Source organism: Gopherus evgoodei, chromosome 4 (assembly GCF_007399415.2).
Source record: "Gopherus evgoodei ecotype Sinaloan lineage chromosome 4, rGopEvg1_v1.p, whole genome shotgun sequence".
Taxonomy (NCBI): Eukaryota; Metazoa; Chordata; order Testudines; family Testudinidae; genus Gopherus; species Gopherus evgoodei.
The window spans coordinates 41,762,675-41,777,469 of NC_044325.1; the positions used below are offsets into that span (position 1 = coordinate 41,762,675).

At 47.2% G+C, this 14,795-nt stretch overlaps 1 protein-coding gene across 28 annotated transcripts in view; it reads right to left on the reverse strand.

Moving 5' to 3' along the window:
- The window catches only part of NRXN3 (neurexin 3), a 1,499,321-nt gene that overhangs the window by 490,412 nt on the left and 994,114 nt on the right, over positions 1–14,795 (reverse strand). For 2 of the 28 annotated variants that reach the window (XM_030559015.1, XM_030559014.1), the window contains exon 1: positions 8,864–9,819. The exons of the other annotated variants lie outside the window; for them this stretch is intronic. In XM_030559015.1, coding sequence (XP_030414875.1) covers positions 8,864–9,107 — 244 coding nt within the window. In that variant the 5' untranslated portion in view covers positions 9,108–9,819. Of the gene's footprint in view, positions 1–8,863; positions 9,820–14,795 lie in introns of those variants that run through there. 28 annotated transcript variants of the gene reach the window in all.

Here is a 14,795-nt window from a genome sequence, read left to right on the forward strand (position 1 = left end):
GTCTAGGTACTTGTATGGCTTCCAACACCATGGTATCGCTACAACTTGAGGTAAAGGAGCAACTCTGGTAGATGCACAAGAAGTAGGAGGGTGTTGTGATCCCAGGTGCCAGCCACTAGAGAGAGTTGTGAGCACATGCAGAGAGACTCCACATAAGCCTTCCCATTCAGGTTCGGACAACTGGTTCCTTTAGTAGTCCAATATGTTGATTAGGAACAGAGCCATGAAAACCAACCACCTCTGCCTATGAGACAACTGCTTTATCTTGAGAGAATGAATTTAGTCTCCACCCCAGAGGAGGTGCTTCTAGAGCAGGTTGAGGGCCCCTGATGGGCAACATGGGGGAAGATTGCCCTGCCACTGCTCTGATGTGTCTGCTCTGTGACTACCCAGAGGAAGGTTAGTCTGGTGGCACAGCTTGCATGAGTGCTCTATAAATTAAAAACAAAAAAAAACCCCAAAACAAACAAACAAAATAAAGCATCCAAGACATTCTACCATGAGATATTCAAAACAAGGGAGCAGGGCTTTCTTTCCCCCCAGCAACATCTTATGACAGTCTGCTTCATTCACCGGACCCACTTGGCCTGCCTCAGATATGACGACTGCTGTGCAGTCAAGTATTTTTCACCCACCCTTTGCCCAACAAACAGGAATGTCAAGAGACAAAGGTGTGATAGAAAGATGTTAGGGTAAAACCCTAACACCAGTTCAGTTCAGTATTGTCTTCTAGCAACCTGCTATGCACGTTTAGCAACTACTGTAGCTCACACCGAGTTCATTTTCATTTTAATATACCATACGAAAAGCAGCCTAAATATATATTCCCAGATCTAAAGTGTATAATCTGTAAACTATAGGAGAAGGCAGATCATTTCCATTAGTTTCTTATGTAGCAAAAAACCACAATTTACACCCAAAGCATATAATTATATTCAAATTCTAAAAGACAGTGTTGGAAGTACTTTAAATTCATAGTTTGGGGAAAAGTCACTCAGGGGTATATGCAGTTATGTTTTAATGTACAAAAACAACACGCACACACAAAAAGAGAGAGCAAGAGAAGTAATTTGAGCAAACGGTGAGGGGGCCATGACAAATTACAGACCCACACTCCCAGTGCCTGTTTGGAATTCTGAGCAGCCAGCGTTCCATCGTAAAACATTCTTGCTGTTCCTTTGAAAATAACAAAGGTGGCAATTGTGGCTAGACCCCATTCAGACTTCAGAACCACTGCGGAAAACACTGCCAGGCTCCGTGTCCAGAATTCAAAAGTGTCCTTCCTCCTCTTCAGGCAGGGTTTGATCTTGGCTACTTTTTTGGCTTGCCAAAGCACAAGAGTAATAAAGGGACTTTTCAAATCTGTATTGCTTCCTACCTAGGATCTCAATGCACGCTAATGGACATAGCAGCTCAACTCTGCTGGGAGGTAGGTCACTGGTGCTGTCTGCATTTTAAAAAAGGTATAAAGCAGAGACAGGGAACAGGAGTTGTCCAAGATCACATAAGAAGACAGAGCTACAGGCCAACTTGAAGTTTACACTGTAAACTTCAAGACCATCCTTCCTCTACTTCAAATTTAATATTCACGAAAGATAGAAATAGAAAAGATCTATTAGATCTTCCAGTCCACACCTCTGCCAGTGCAGGATTGATACCCTGCCCAATTTAAGCAGAAAGCAAGTCCTCTTTATATCATAATGAATAGAAATGGAAAAAGATGCAATAGCTCCTATCCAGTCCACTTCCCAGCCAAGACAGAATATTCAGTATTGCAGTATATTCCCCCATGTTTTGATCAATTCTGTGTTAATTTACTCAAGCTTTAGGGCTACCACCGCCACCACCAGATGAATACTCTCCACTTTTAAATGTTCCAGCAAGAGATGACTGTCTCCCATACCAGCTCCTGCTTGAAGCTACAGTGGAGTGTGGACTACAGTGCTTATGGCATCATAACATGGCTTACGTATTTTGATGCCACTGTAGCAGGATGAAGGAACAAGAAAAAAAAGAGAAAAAGCTGGCTGATGACTAACAAAATTTCCTTTAGTAATTAGTTACAGTGGAAGAGAAAATGACGACTAACACAGAAATTTTAAAAAGATTGTCATTTTATTTTTGTAATTATAATGATTGTATAGTGTAAGTGTGAGTGTAAGTTATCTTCCAAAATAGCAGAAAACTGTTTTACAACCTAAAACCGATAAACAAACTAAAACCAGTATTACCTATCTTTGAAACACAGCCATCACTGGCATGGAACATAGCAGCTGTTTCACAGCTCACAGCAACACCGACAAAAAGCAGAGAAGATAGCATGAAGAAGAACCCACCAGCTAACTCAGTGGGAAATATAGGAAGGAAGAAAGCCCTGACTTAATGATGACTCAGGACTAACATACCTCACTCTTGCAAAGTGTGCCATGGGATTTTTAATAAGACTAAGGGTACGTCCAGACTACCTGCCATATCGGTGGGTAGCAATCAATTTTTCGAGGATCAAAATATCGCGTCTCATCTAGACGCAATATATCGATCCCCGAACGTGCTCCACTGGAACGAGCAGTGGTAGCGGAGTCAACACAGGGAGCCGCGGACGTCGATCCTGTGCGGTGAGGACAGGAGGTAAGTCAGAATAAGATACTTCAACTTCAGCTATGGTATTCCCGTAGCTGAAGTTGTGTATCTTACATCGACACCCCACCCCCAGTGTAGACCAGGCCTAAGGAATCAGAAACTTTGTATGTCTCCTCTGAAAGGGGGCACCTCCAGCAGCACAGCGCCCCCTGAGCAATAGTTCAGAATTAACTCAGAGTGCAGAGGGTCATTTACTAAAACAATACCATCTGGTCCTAGCAGCACCTTAAGGTTTTTTTGCTTGATACTGTGACTCAGGAATCCCTTAATGCCAACTGGCAAAGGGGTCACAGGAATGTCCTGATTCTGGTAGGTACATCCTCGTTCACCAAAGAATGTCATGTGAGGTCTTAAATGAAAGTGTGGGTTCCACTGGTCATTAATATCATTGTGAGATGTATGTGTACAGATACATATAAGGAGTTATGTAGGTTTACTGAAAATATGTTTTACAGGCATGGTTGGCTAACAGGTTTTCTGTCAGACAAGAGAGGTTATTCATTTGTCTCTGTCGGGTGTAAATTAAGCACTTTAAGCTAACACAGTGAATGTCTATTTACATACAAAGACAGCAGAGAAAGGTGAAACCAACAGGAAAGCAGCACACAGGAAAAATAAGCCATGAGTGCTGAGGGAAGGTTATCCTGACTCTGGGTACAGAGAGTGAACTTTATGGATATAAGAAGGCAAAGACAACACCGCTTTATCCTGTACATAAGTAAACTGGCAGTGTGTTTACATTCATAAAAATGGGATCTCTACCAACCTTGGCTGAAAGGCTGCAGAAGACATTGGGTGAAATGAAACTTCTTTAGACAAGAAGTTTACCTGTTAAGTTTAGTCTCTAGAAAGCATGTTATGGTTTTGTTTTAGATTTATCCATTTGTATCCAATATTCTCACTCGTTCAAGATTCAAGCGGTAATGTATCATAATAAACTTCTTGTTTTCACTTTGAATATCTCTCAGGGCTGTTATATTAAGCTGGAGCTGATTCTGAGTTAGTCATACAATCTGGTGTGTACATTAGTCCTTTGGGGACTGCAGATCGGGCATTTCTGTGAGTGTTCAGAGAATAAGGGCACTGGACACTACAAGGGAACACGTCAAATGCTATGGATCAAGAACTAAGTCACTGGCTGAATTGTATGGGTAAGGCAGTAGGGAGAGTACTAGCAGAATTTTCATTAGCAGAACTGGAGGAGAAGCCAGAACTAGAATAGTAGGAAGTGCAGGTCAGAATTGGGTGCACTGGCAGAGCTGTGTGGGAAGTTTGCACAGCACTGATTCGGGATTAGTTCCTCATTTGCACAAACACGAGTTTTCACTCACCAACTGAAAAAAATAAATTAGCAATATTACAACCCTCATAAATGCTTCATGTAAGGAGACTATACATGACAGGACGTGTGAGAAGTGACTAAGGCCTCCGAGTTGCCACCTACAAGTTATGGTGACTCCTCGCTGCCAATCCTCACAAGAAGCCCTCGCATTTCACTGTGACTCGCTCTACAGCTTGAACGAGCCTGGTCCTTGCAAGGTAAAAAACACTGCCTCTTCCCCAGCCACCCCTGCTGAGCAGAACCAAGGTCCTGGCCCTCCCGCACATGGTGTCACGCAACAGCTCTGCATGCCCCCCATTCGCTGAGGGGGCGGGGAGAATAATATGGCTGGAGGGAGAAAAGGAGAAACCGAATTAATTCATCACTAAAACAAAATACATACAAATCTTATTTTATCTTTCAACCAGTGGCACACATTATACAGCTGCCTAGTGCAGGCAAAGAAAAAAACAGAGCAAGGGACTGGCAAGCCATTGGTGCAGGCTTTGGGAAAGCAGCTGACCCAGCAGAGGGCTAAGGAGCTTCATAGCGAGGGGACCTCACATTAGCTGTTCTGGAGTGGATGAAACCTTGCCATATCTAGGCTGCAGATGAACCAACCCAAAACTTAGCTGCACTATGGACTTCTTTTCGTGTTTCAAAAGCTAGGTCCCAGAAGCCCCTTCTGCAGCAGCTGGGGTTGTATGGCTTTCCCTCACGACAGAGATCCCACTCTGCTTTGGAAGGTCCACACACAGAATGGGGGATTTCCCCATACCTGTAGAACTGGCTTTGCTTGGCATTGTTTGCTCACCTGCTGACACGGGTGTGCACCTGGCGCAGAGAATCATTATACAGAGACCAGCTCCCCTATATACTACGCTGTACCAAGTTTCAGCATTCACAGGTTGCAGCTAAGAATGTGGAAAAGCAGCAGCTTGGAAATTTCAGCATTAACCCTTACAATACTGGCACTGAGCAGACTGCCAGCTCAGGTCTCCATCCTGCACTATGGAAGTTTTGCCACTGATTTCTGTGGAAGCCCAAAAGCAGCCCCAAAGAAAGGCATAGGAGGACATGTATTCATTTATCTAGAACAGTGGTCTCTAAAGTGGGGGGGGTTTGCTTCATCAGTCTGGGCAGGAAATGGTAGAACCAGCGCAGCCGGGGGGGTGTGCTCAAAATTTTTTTACTGATGGGGTGCGCGGTCAAAAATGTTTGGAGACCACTGATCTAGAGAGCTATACACTATCATGGCTGCCTTCTATGGGACAGAGGTTTTCCACACTGATTGACAGTTTCTGATATCTGTTACTTGTATATGCATACAAAGATTGAGGTGCATAAGTGACTCAGAAGAGATTGAGGAGATCAAGTTCCTTCTAAAACTGCCCTCTAGATAGTCACAGCTTGGTTCAGGCAGTACAGATGGGGCACTGGGGATGGAAAGGCTCTGAAGGACTAAACTGCTTGGGAATTGAGGCCTGAGCCTGCCCCAACTATCAATTTCAATGGGATCAGGATCAGGCCCTTTAGTTTCATCCACCAAAGAAGAAATCAAAATCCCAGTAAACACAGACAGCCTCTTTTCACACACGCACACACACACATCCCGCCTCTCTGAGTTCTGACTCTGCAAAGCTGTCACAGGTCCAAATTCTAAGTGCCTCTATCGTACAACATGAAAGAAAAACACAGATATAAACCAAGCCTGTGTTTTGGTAAAAGACCAGCTGTCTTCATGGTCCCTTTCTCCTTCTCACTCTTGCTCATTCCCAGAGGGGGTTCCATGCCAACCCTCCTGTGTGGCATGACTGGCTGGCTCATGTGTTGGCATCAGCTCACAGAGCCCTCCACTTCCCTTGCCTTGTTACTGCAATGAGGGAGCAAGGAAAATGCCCCAGGTCCCTGAACAAAGCTGAGGACAGCTTTTATCTTCCACTGGATTTGCTGGCTTTGGGGAAGTGGTGAAGCTGGAAGAAGGGGTGAGGGCTAACAGTGCCAGATCTAGAGCAGAAAGGAGGCTATTTACACCCTCATGGACCATTCTCTGCCACCTTTATCAGGGCTACCCAATAAAACATTTTGCTCCATATGTTAAATCCTCACTCATAGGTGGTTTATGAACCAAACTTCTCCTCCTCTGCAGAAACTGACACACATTCAGCTGAAAAGGTAAGGCTAGAGGGCAAAGAGCACAGGCATAGGTGGTGGAGCTAGGGGTGCTACCCCTGGCTTGAAGTGGATTCCATCAAATACAGGGTTTACAGTTTGGTTCAATGGCTCTCAGCACCCCCACTATACAAATTTTTCCAGCATCCCAGACCACAGGGTGCTCTGAATGAGATGGGGCAGGGTACCTGTTACAGTTGTTCGACAGACTGGGTTGGAGGGAAAAGAAGCCAGTGACTAGAAGAGAAGGGGATACTAAGGGTCAGGACTGTGCAGGAGCAGAGCTGTGGTAGGGATCAGGACTGGGATCAGAGGGCACACTGGCAGAGCTGTATACAAGGTGCAAGAATAGAATAGCTGGGAGTGCTTCAGGTCAGAGATGCATTAGGAGATCTGTAGCGGGAAACCCAGAATGGGAATAGCAAGGGATGCTACATAAAAGGGCTAAGCTGCCATTATGTGGGGATTCAGGACTGAAAACATAGCGGTGCTGCAGGTCAGGATGGTGCATGGCCAGATCTGTAGATATGGGTAGGTTAAAAAAATGCTGCTAGTTCTCTCATTACTTTCATCATCAGCCTCAGAATTGAAGGAAAGCATATCTAGACATTGCACATAGATCCAGTCAATGCCACCTATTGAACTCCATCCCCATTCACTCAACTTAACATGAGTGTTTATTATTATTCATTATTTATTATTACTTATTATTATGATTAACCATGTTTATTATGGTAGTGCCTAAGGACCAGCCAAGAAGGGGGCCCCACTGTACCTGCACCGTACAAACAGAACAGTCGACAGTCCCTATTCCGAAGAGCTCACAGCCTGAACAGACAGAGCCTGGGTGGGGCAAGGTCTGGAAATTTGGGAACACACAGTGAAGGAAGGGATGGCAGAGACAGAAACATTGCTGGTGCTCCTGTCATTTCCCAGCCTTCAGCAATATGCCAGAGCTGCCTTGGCCTTGGTAGAGCTAAGAGGCTAAAGAGCCTGGATTTCACACTTTGATGCCCTGCAGTGGGTCTGCAACTTTCAGCTGCAACTCTGGAGAAACTCTTTTCAATAGGCCAGGCACTCAGCTGTCTGGGGCTCCCTGGCCACTGCCCAAATCCTCCTGCTTGGAGGCAGCCGAGTGCAAACGGGCAGGCAGGTTTAGAGGGCGCTGAACGCTTGCTGGGCTGGCAGTGAGGAAGAAGCCGCTTAACTAGCCCCGGCCGGGCTAACGCCCCTCACCAGGGCAAGGAGGGCAGCTACAGCAGAGCAGAGCGCACAGCTGCCATGGAATCCAGCTCCGCTTGCATTCCAGCGCTCCCGTTTAACCCTCCCCCGGGGAACGCAGGGAAACCAGGAGCAGCGCACACAGCCCCCAGCCTGGCAGGTTTACACCAGCTCAGCATTGCTCAGCACGCCAGGGAGCACAGGACTGGCCAAGCAACTCTGCCTCCCCCCCTTTCACCGCGCTGCTCTCGCCTTCTTTCCTGCCCCAGTTCTCCCTCCTCCCCCGCTCGCTCTGCCGGGCTGCATTTAAATACAGTTCCTATTATTGCCTCTCCCCAGGTTTTTCAGGGAGCCAATACCAGCCACAGCAGGGATCAGCGATAACCCAGCGTCAAGAGCAAGCGTTTCCCTTTATGAGCCCCCAGCTGCTTGACAACTCCATCAAATAAAACTGAGAGACAGAGAGCGAGCTGCCAGTGCTGGCATCCCCCTCCGTCCCCCTTTGTAGCTTCTCTGACACTCTCCCCAGCGCTCAGGGCTAGAATGCAGTGGGGAAAGGGGGGAGCTCCCAAACACACCAGAGAGGGTTAGGGCATGTCTCCGGAGAAGACCCTCTGCTGTACATCACCCACGCTGTACCGCCCCGCCCTGTTAAACTTCTAACTTGCTAGACCAAGTACAGCCCTCAGACTCTAACTAGCTGCCGTTTTATGGAGACGGTGTCCGATTACAGAGCATACGGCCAGACTCTGTCCCCGCTCTGCCCGCCAGGATGTGTGACTGTGTCCACACCCAACACACACACACAGCTCTCCTCCAAACACACATGGATTCGAACCATCAAGCTGTTTCCCCGAGGGGGGGGGTGTGACACGCGCGCGCCATGCGACCAGCATGTCCTAACCTACAGCAGGGTGACTGGAGCCTGCACATGCAGACCCATCATCCAAGCTTCCCACTTCGGCATCAACAGAGGCACAGTCGCAGCACATGACCAGAGAGCTCTCGGATTTCAGGAAGATCTGCTCCCAAACATTAGGCTTCCCAAAGCAACTGATAACACCCCCGGCTCCGGCTCCCCGGGACCCAGCCCCACTGGCACACTCGGCAAGAAGAGCGGCAGAGTCAATTTCACGCCCAGCCTCAATAGCCGGCTGACGAGCTGCGTGGGACTTTTCTCACAGCCCTGAAGCCGCTAGCGGTAAGTCCCTCCGGCTTCCCAGCCTGGGAGTAGGGCTCACGGCTGGGCAGCCGAGGGTTAACCTCCCCCAAAGCAAGACAGCTCTGATCTGCCTGGAGAAGTTGGCAGTTTTAAGGCGGTTTTTCATAAAAGCGGGTTTGGGGGGAGGACGCGGAAGGTGACAGAGGTAAATAAAAGGGGTTTGGAGGAGGGGAGAGAACAAACAGGCCTGCAAGAGAAAGTCAAATTCTGTTCTCGAGCCCTCCTCCCCTGCGTGCTACAGCTGTTCTGAAGAAAAAGGTTAGAAGGAAACAAGAGTGAAAACCCACCGTGTCCTCCTCGTAGGGAGACAGGGGAGCGGTAGATAGAAATAGGCACAGAGTGGTGCTTGCTGCTGTGGAAATGATGCTCATGCTGAGCCTGAGACACAGACGAGGAAGAGGAGGCAGAAGAAGCCACGTTAGAGGAACTCCAAACCGAGCTGACGATACATCCCCAAAAGAGGGAGCACATCCACAGGGTCCAGGCAGGGTGGTGTCCTGGGCAGATGCTGGGGTCTATTCTCAGGTGCATGGTCAATGCACTGGGCACCTACAGACGGGTAGTTTGAATTCCAGCCGGGAAGACAGAATACGGTTCATGATGTCAAGGGGCCCATCTTGGCAGAAGGCAGAGTCACTTCCAAGGTGGGAGGGTGTGTGCGCTGGTAGGGGATGGGAGGGGAGGAGAATGGGGGTTGGGGGGAAGGTTAATAAACAACTACACGCAAAAATTAAAGGTCGATGTTTCCCAGGGCTGGCTCTACTGTGCCAGGAACCCTCCTGCTGCACCAAACCGCCAGGAGGGATCAGGAAAGCCACATATGTCAGGAAGAAGGATCTTGGATCTTTCCCTTGTCAGGTTCCTCCGGGATCCTAGATGACTTTCCCTGTCTGTGATTCTTGCCTCTCACTTAATAGGAGAGGGGCAAAAGAAAAAATAGCCACAGACCCTGGGAAGGTTTTTGATTTTTTTATCCCAATTAAAAGGGGTTTCTGTTGCTTCTCCACTTGCAAGTGTTGCAATGCAGAATTGCTAGGCGCACACACAAATCTGGATGGGTATCCTCCTTCCTCTGGATCCAGGCGGCAGGGAACTCAGTGAGAGAGAGAGAGACAGAGCGAAGAGGAAAAAAGCAGGGGAAGAGGAAAGAAGTCCAGAATCCACAGGAGAGAGAGAGAGCCTTAGGTGGAGCAGGATGCTCAGGGGGCAAGTGAAGGCAACCAGGAAGCCCAGGTGAAGTGAAGAGGGGACTCGGGGAGCCAAATTCACAAATGGGCGAGCCGCACGCAAATAGGCTCACTCCAGAGAGCGAATCAGTGAAGCCCAAACACTCTGCAGAGGCAATGGCTGGTTCATGAGAAAGGAGGGGCTGGAGTAGGGGGCTGACGTCCCACCTCCTCCATTCATATACATCTTTCTCTCACACTCCTTCCCTGCCTCTCTCTCTCTCTCTCTTCCTGGACTCTACTCTGGCTAACGATGCTTTCTTAACGGCTATTTTTCTTATACTGAAATCATAATGTAAGTCACAACTTGCCTCACTAGGGCCAATGCAGGATTGTTCCCTGAAGTCCATCTATTACTGCAAACAAATACACAATAAAAAAATAAATCGAGACAAAAGTCATGAAACAAAACCCCAAAGCCAATCCCCATGCAGGCAGAGGAAGAAAATCAATTGCGGATACTGACCCAGACCTATCCGCCTCAGAACCTCCACGTTTAAAGGGCTGGTTCTTGAATGGAGTAGCCAAGCACATCCTCTCGTCTGTCAGCCTAATTGTTAATGCACCTGTCACCACAGCCTCCAGCATTCGCGGAGCTTCAGTATAAATAGAGGCGAACCACACAAACGTACTTGGCAGCCTGGTTTTCAGACATGCTGAGCATCAACAACTCCAACTGAAGTCCGTGGGAGCTGCAGGTACTTAGCAAATCTGATAGAAATCGGGCTGTGTGTGTGTGTCCTCCCGGGCTGAAATCAGGGTGGAGAATTCGCCTGGTCTATAGATACACAAGGGAGAGATGATCTGACATTCCCGAGCCCCACCGGGCACCTGGGCACATTCCAGCCCCATCTCATCCCTTTTCCAGTGGCTCTGAAATAGAATTACAGTATTTGTATCCCCAGTCACTGCGGGGAGGAAGGAAGAAACGAGGCATCTTTCTACCACAGGCGAAAGAGCTGAGAGCAAAGCAGGAGGAAAGGAGGGGGAAAGCCTTGTCTCTGAAACTGCAATACGGAGACTGGGAGCCGGCAAGATTCCTCAGCCTCGTCCGTGCTCTCAATAGGCAGCCTTCCGATCAAAAGGAGAGAAATTCTCTCCTCTTTCTGCCCCCTTTTGTTTGGCATCAACAATGTGCCAGCGGCGGAGAGGGGGAAAGGGAGAGAAAAGAAAAGGCGAGGGGGAAGGGAGAGAAAAGAAAAGGGGAGGGGAGAGACACTGCCAAATGGTGTGGCCATCTGTGACACAGGGAGGAGGTTTATACCGGCTCTTCTTCGATGGGATCTCACCGAGGGTATGCACAGCTCAGGAATGATGCACCGGTGACTGGGCAGGCAGGAACTCTTTGGAGTGCGGGCCATGCAATCTAACTTTGAAGGAAAGCTATAGGAAGCAATAACGCTGCATCAAAATGCTTCGAAGAGATCTAGAGAGTTCGCAACAGTAGCAGAGGAGGAGAGTGAAATTACCAGGGGCAAGATGTAGTGTGGGGAAATGTGTTTTCTGCTGTGATTTGAAATTAGTTGGAGGAATGGACAAGCTGTACAGTTGCAATCTACTGCAGATGCAGAGCAGAAGGCTCTCCCCCCAGCAGCTTTAAGCACAGTACACAAGCACATAACAACGCCCTTCATTAACTGCAAGTATCTTCCTAGCTTTTGGATATTCTGCTAGGTAAAGGCTTATGTGCCTTCAACTACCTTCTTGCACCAGAGCCATGCAGCAACCTAGACTCACTGTGCTCGTTAAATCTCTACATTGTTTTTATATAATGTTGTTTGTTATGTTTCTGTCACAGTGGGCTGAGTCCAAACCAGTGTGGTTGCACTGACCCTTAGCCAAATGCTCAGATTTTGCCTTTCACAAATAATAATTCTATTCAGTAGACACAGCACTCTTCACTCAGAGCCTAAACTGCATATCAATTTGCATTACAAACATCTCCATTTAACAGGGGGAAGCTGAGGCAGACAGGTGAAGAGATTTGCACAAGGTCATTCAGTGCATCTGTGGCAGACCTAGAAATAGAGCCAAGATCTCCAGACTCCCATTGGGGAGCCCTAACCACTAAACCACACTGCCTCCCAATAGCATCATTATTAGTCACCACCTCTGGCTCATAAATAAAGGAACCTCTCTGCATGTCTGAGAACTTGCATTCTGTTGTCTTGGGGAGGGGTGCACAAACAACCAGAAACTTACTCAACTTATGGAAAAACTCTACTAATTTCACAGTTATTTATCACACAGTCCGTGGTTTTGGAAATCGATTTTGATTTGATACAGCGCAGACATAAGGCATTTTTAGATGGACCTCGGAGCTACTTCACTGATAGGCAGTTGAGAGGAATAACCATTCCTGATACATTATGACCATTTCGGAATGGGCAACTGGAACCTCACACCTGGAGTTTTTAGTTTAATGTGACGTATTTGTCGTTTATTTTCTAGTTTAAGCTAACTAAAGCAGTGGCTAGAGCGGTCTGGAACTCACCACTGAAGGTTGAAGTCTTCCAGAAAGCAGAACTATTCTAGTTTGCATTTATCTAGCAATCATGCAAGGAACTTGAAAAGCTTAACAAATTAATTAAGTTACAAATAAATTAATTTAGCCTTACAATATCCCATGAGGTGGGTATTATCAAACCTATGCAGACTGAGGCACACTGAAGTGAAATGAGAGAGGAACAACTGGGAATAGAAGCAAAGAATCTTGACACTTAGCTCTGTTCTAACTATTAGACTACACTGTCTCCCAGAGATTGTTACAGAGCCTATGAGCCCTGTCTCCTGTTTAGGCACTAGCCCTCAGTCCTTTTCTCCCAAAGTTCTGACCTACTCAATTCTAAGGTATGATCAAGTACAAATTATAGTATCTTGAAATGTTTGTCACCTAGTCAGATTGTGAGGAATTTAGTCATTCTCTCAGAAAAGATTAAAAAATGTAGCCCATCACCAAACAGCTTATTTATAAAATACAGACAATATATTTTAAAATAACTATCCCAGCCAGTGATTAGGACAATACAAATCTGCTGTTTCATGACCACAATTCCTCTCAGTGGCTAGTGTTCAGAAAGAGACAGAACTACCATATTACAAGCTTGGTCACTAGTTCCCTCGATGACAAGTGATGGCAGGTGTAGAAGTTTTAAAAACTAAGGGCCTGATCCTGTGCCTGCAGAAGCCAATGGCAACACTTTTTAACTTCCATGGGAGCAGAACGTCTGAAGAACGGTACTAACATTAGCGTCAGGTACAGGCACAACCTCAGGGAAATGGCAGGGGAGTTTCTTCTCCCTCTTCTCCCCTCCAACTATGCTTGTCCTAAGGCTGGGGTACAAAAATAGAAAGGCTTCTTCCCCTTTCTGTAAAATACACTTCTCCTGCTGTTAATCCCCATTCAATGCCCTCTTGGACAACCCTATTCTCTGTCTTCCCATGACTTTCCTGCTATTTGTGCCAGTCGACTCCCAGGCTGTTGCAGCTGGCACAGCCTGCAGGGGGAGGAGGACAGGGCACAGACACTGCAGCTGTCTCTCATCCTGCCCTAGCACAAGCTCAGTCTCCCACACTTAGGCAGCAGTAGGCCTACAGCATGGGAGGTGGAGGGTGGACAGGAGACACACCAAAGAGTTAGGTCATCACTTAAAACTGTCCAACCTTTGCTCAGGGGCTGCAATGGACATGACTGCCCCCAAATAAGGGAGGTGCAGAGCACCTCTCCTTTGGGCTGGTCCACACTACGGGGGGAAATCGATCTTAGATACGCAACTTCAGCTACGTGAATAACATAGCTGAAGTCGAATATCTAAGATCGGATTACTCACCTGTCCTCACCGCGCGGGATTGATGTTCGCGGCTCTCCCTGTCGATTCCGCAACTCCGTTGGGGTTGATGGAGTTCCGGAATCGATATAAGCGCGCTCGGGGATTGATATATCGCGTCTAGATGAGACGCGATATATCGATCCCCGAGCAATCGATTTTAACCCGCCAAAACGGCGAGTAGTCTGGACGTAGCCTTTGTCTCCATTTGGCTAGAAACTGGTGGACCAGTTGCCTTTGGGAAACAGGAGAGGGGCAGAGAGAAACAACCTGCCCAATTTATTTTTTTTTAAGGGCAAAACTGTGAAGGCGACTATAAATACATCAGTGGGTTCTGGTGACACCATAAAGCATTGGAACAGCACTCTGCCTTGCTTTATTAGGTGTCAATGGGTAGTTCACAGTCCACCCATTTATTTAGCACCATCATTGCAGGAAGAGGGCAGATTTCAATTGCATTTTCCTGTCTTAGGTGGTAAGAGGAAGTTTATTGCTACAATGGGCAGTTTTAACAGCACCGTTCCCAAGGGATTCACTTGCAAAGGAGATTTGTAGTTTTCCCAGATGCGTATGAGTTTGGTGCATGAGAGATTTGTTTTGTAAAATGAGTTCATTCTTTAAATGGGAGTGATCTCTCTCTGTTATGATCCAATAAAGTTCATAGTCATAAGTTTAAGTTGTGTCAGGTAAGAACACAACATTTCAGATGCTTGTGTGTCTGCAGAACTGAGATGGATGTGTCAGGGAAAGAGGCTCCCTATGGTTGGAACCACCATGGGGATAGTTGGCCTTGCGACAGTTTGCTGTGCTGACCAGATCCACAAAGAGCTGCAAAAATGAAAAATAATGAATGTAAATCCGTCCCTGCTGGCCATATGATTTGTGAGACCTCAAGGTGGTGGAAAAAGTTAGAAATCAGGCCATGAGTTTCCTCTCCATCCAGTCCCTCTGTCAGAATCAAACTGTATGTCACTGATCTATTTCACTAAAGAATGGCATATCAAGCATCTTGTTTAGGTTCAGCCCTGGGTAAGGCTCATATTTATCGTCTCCCTCCCCCCTTCCACACAGGCAACATGGTAGAATAAGCAAGGGAGTGGGAATATGGCTTGCCTGCGTTCTGTCCCCTGCTCTACATCTGATGATTGTGGTGGAATAGATTCAGT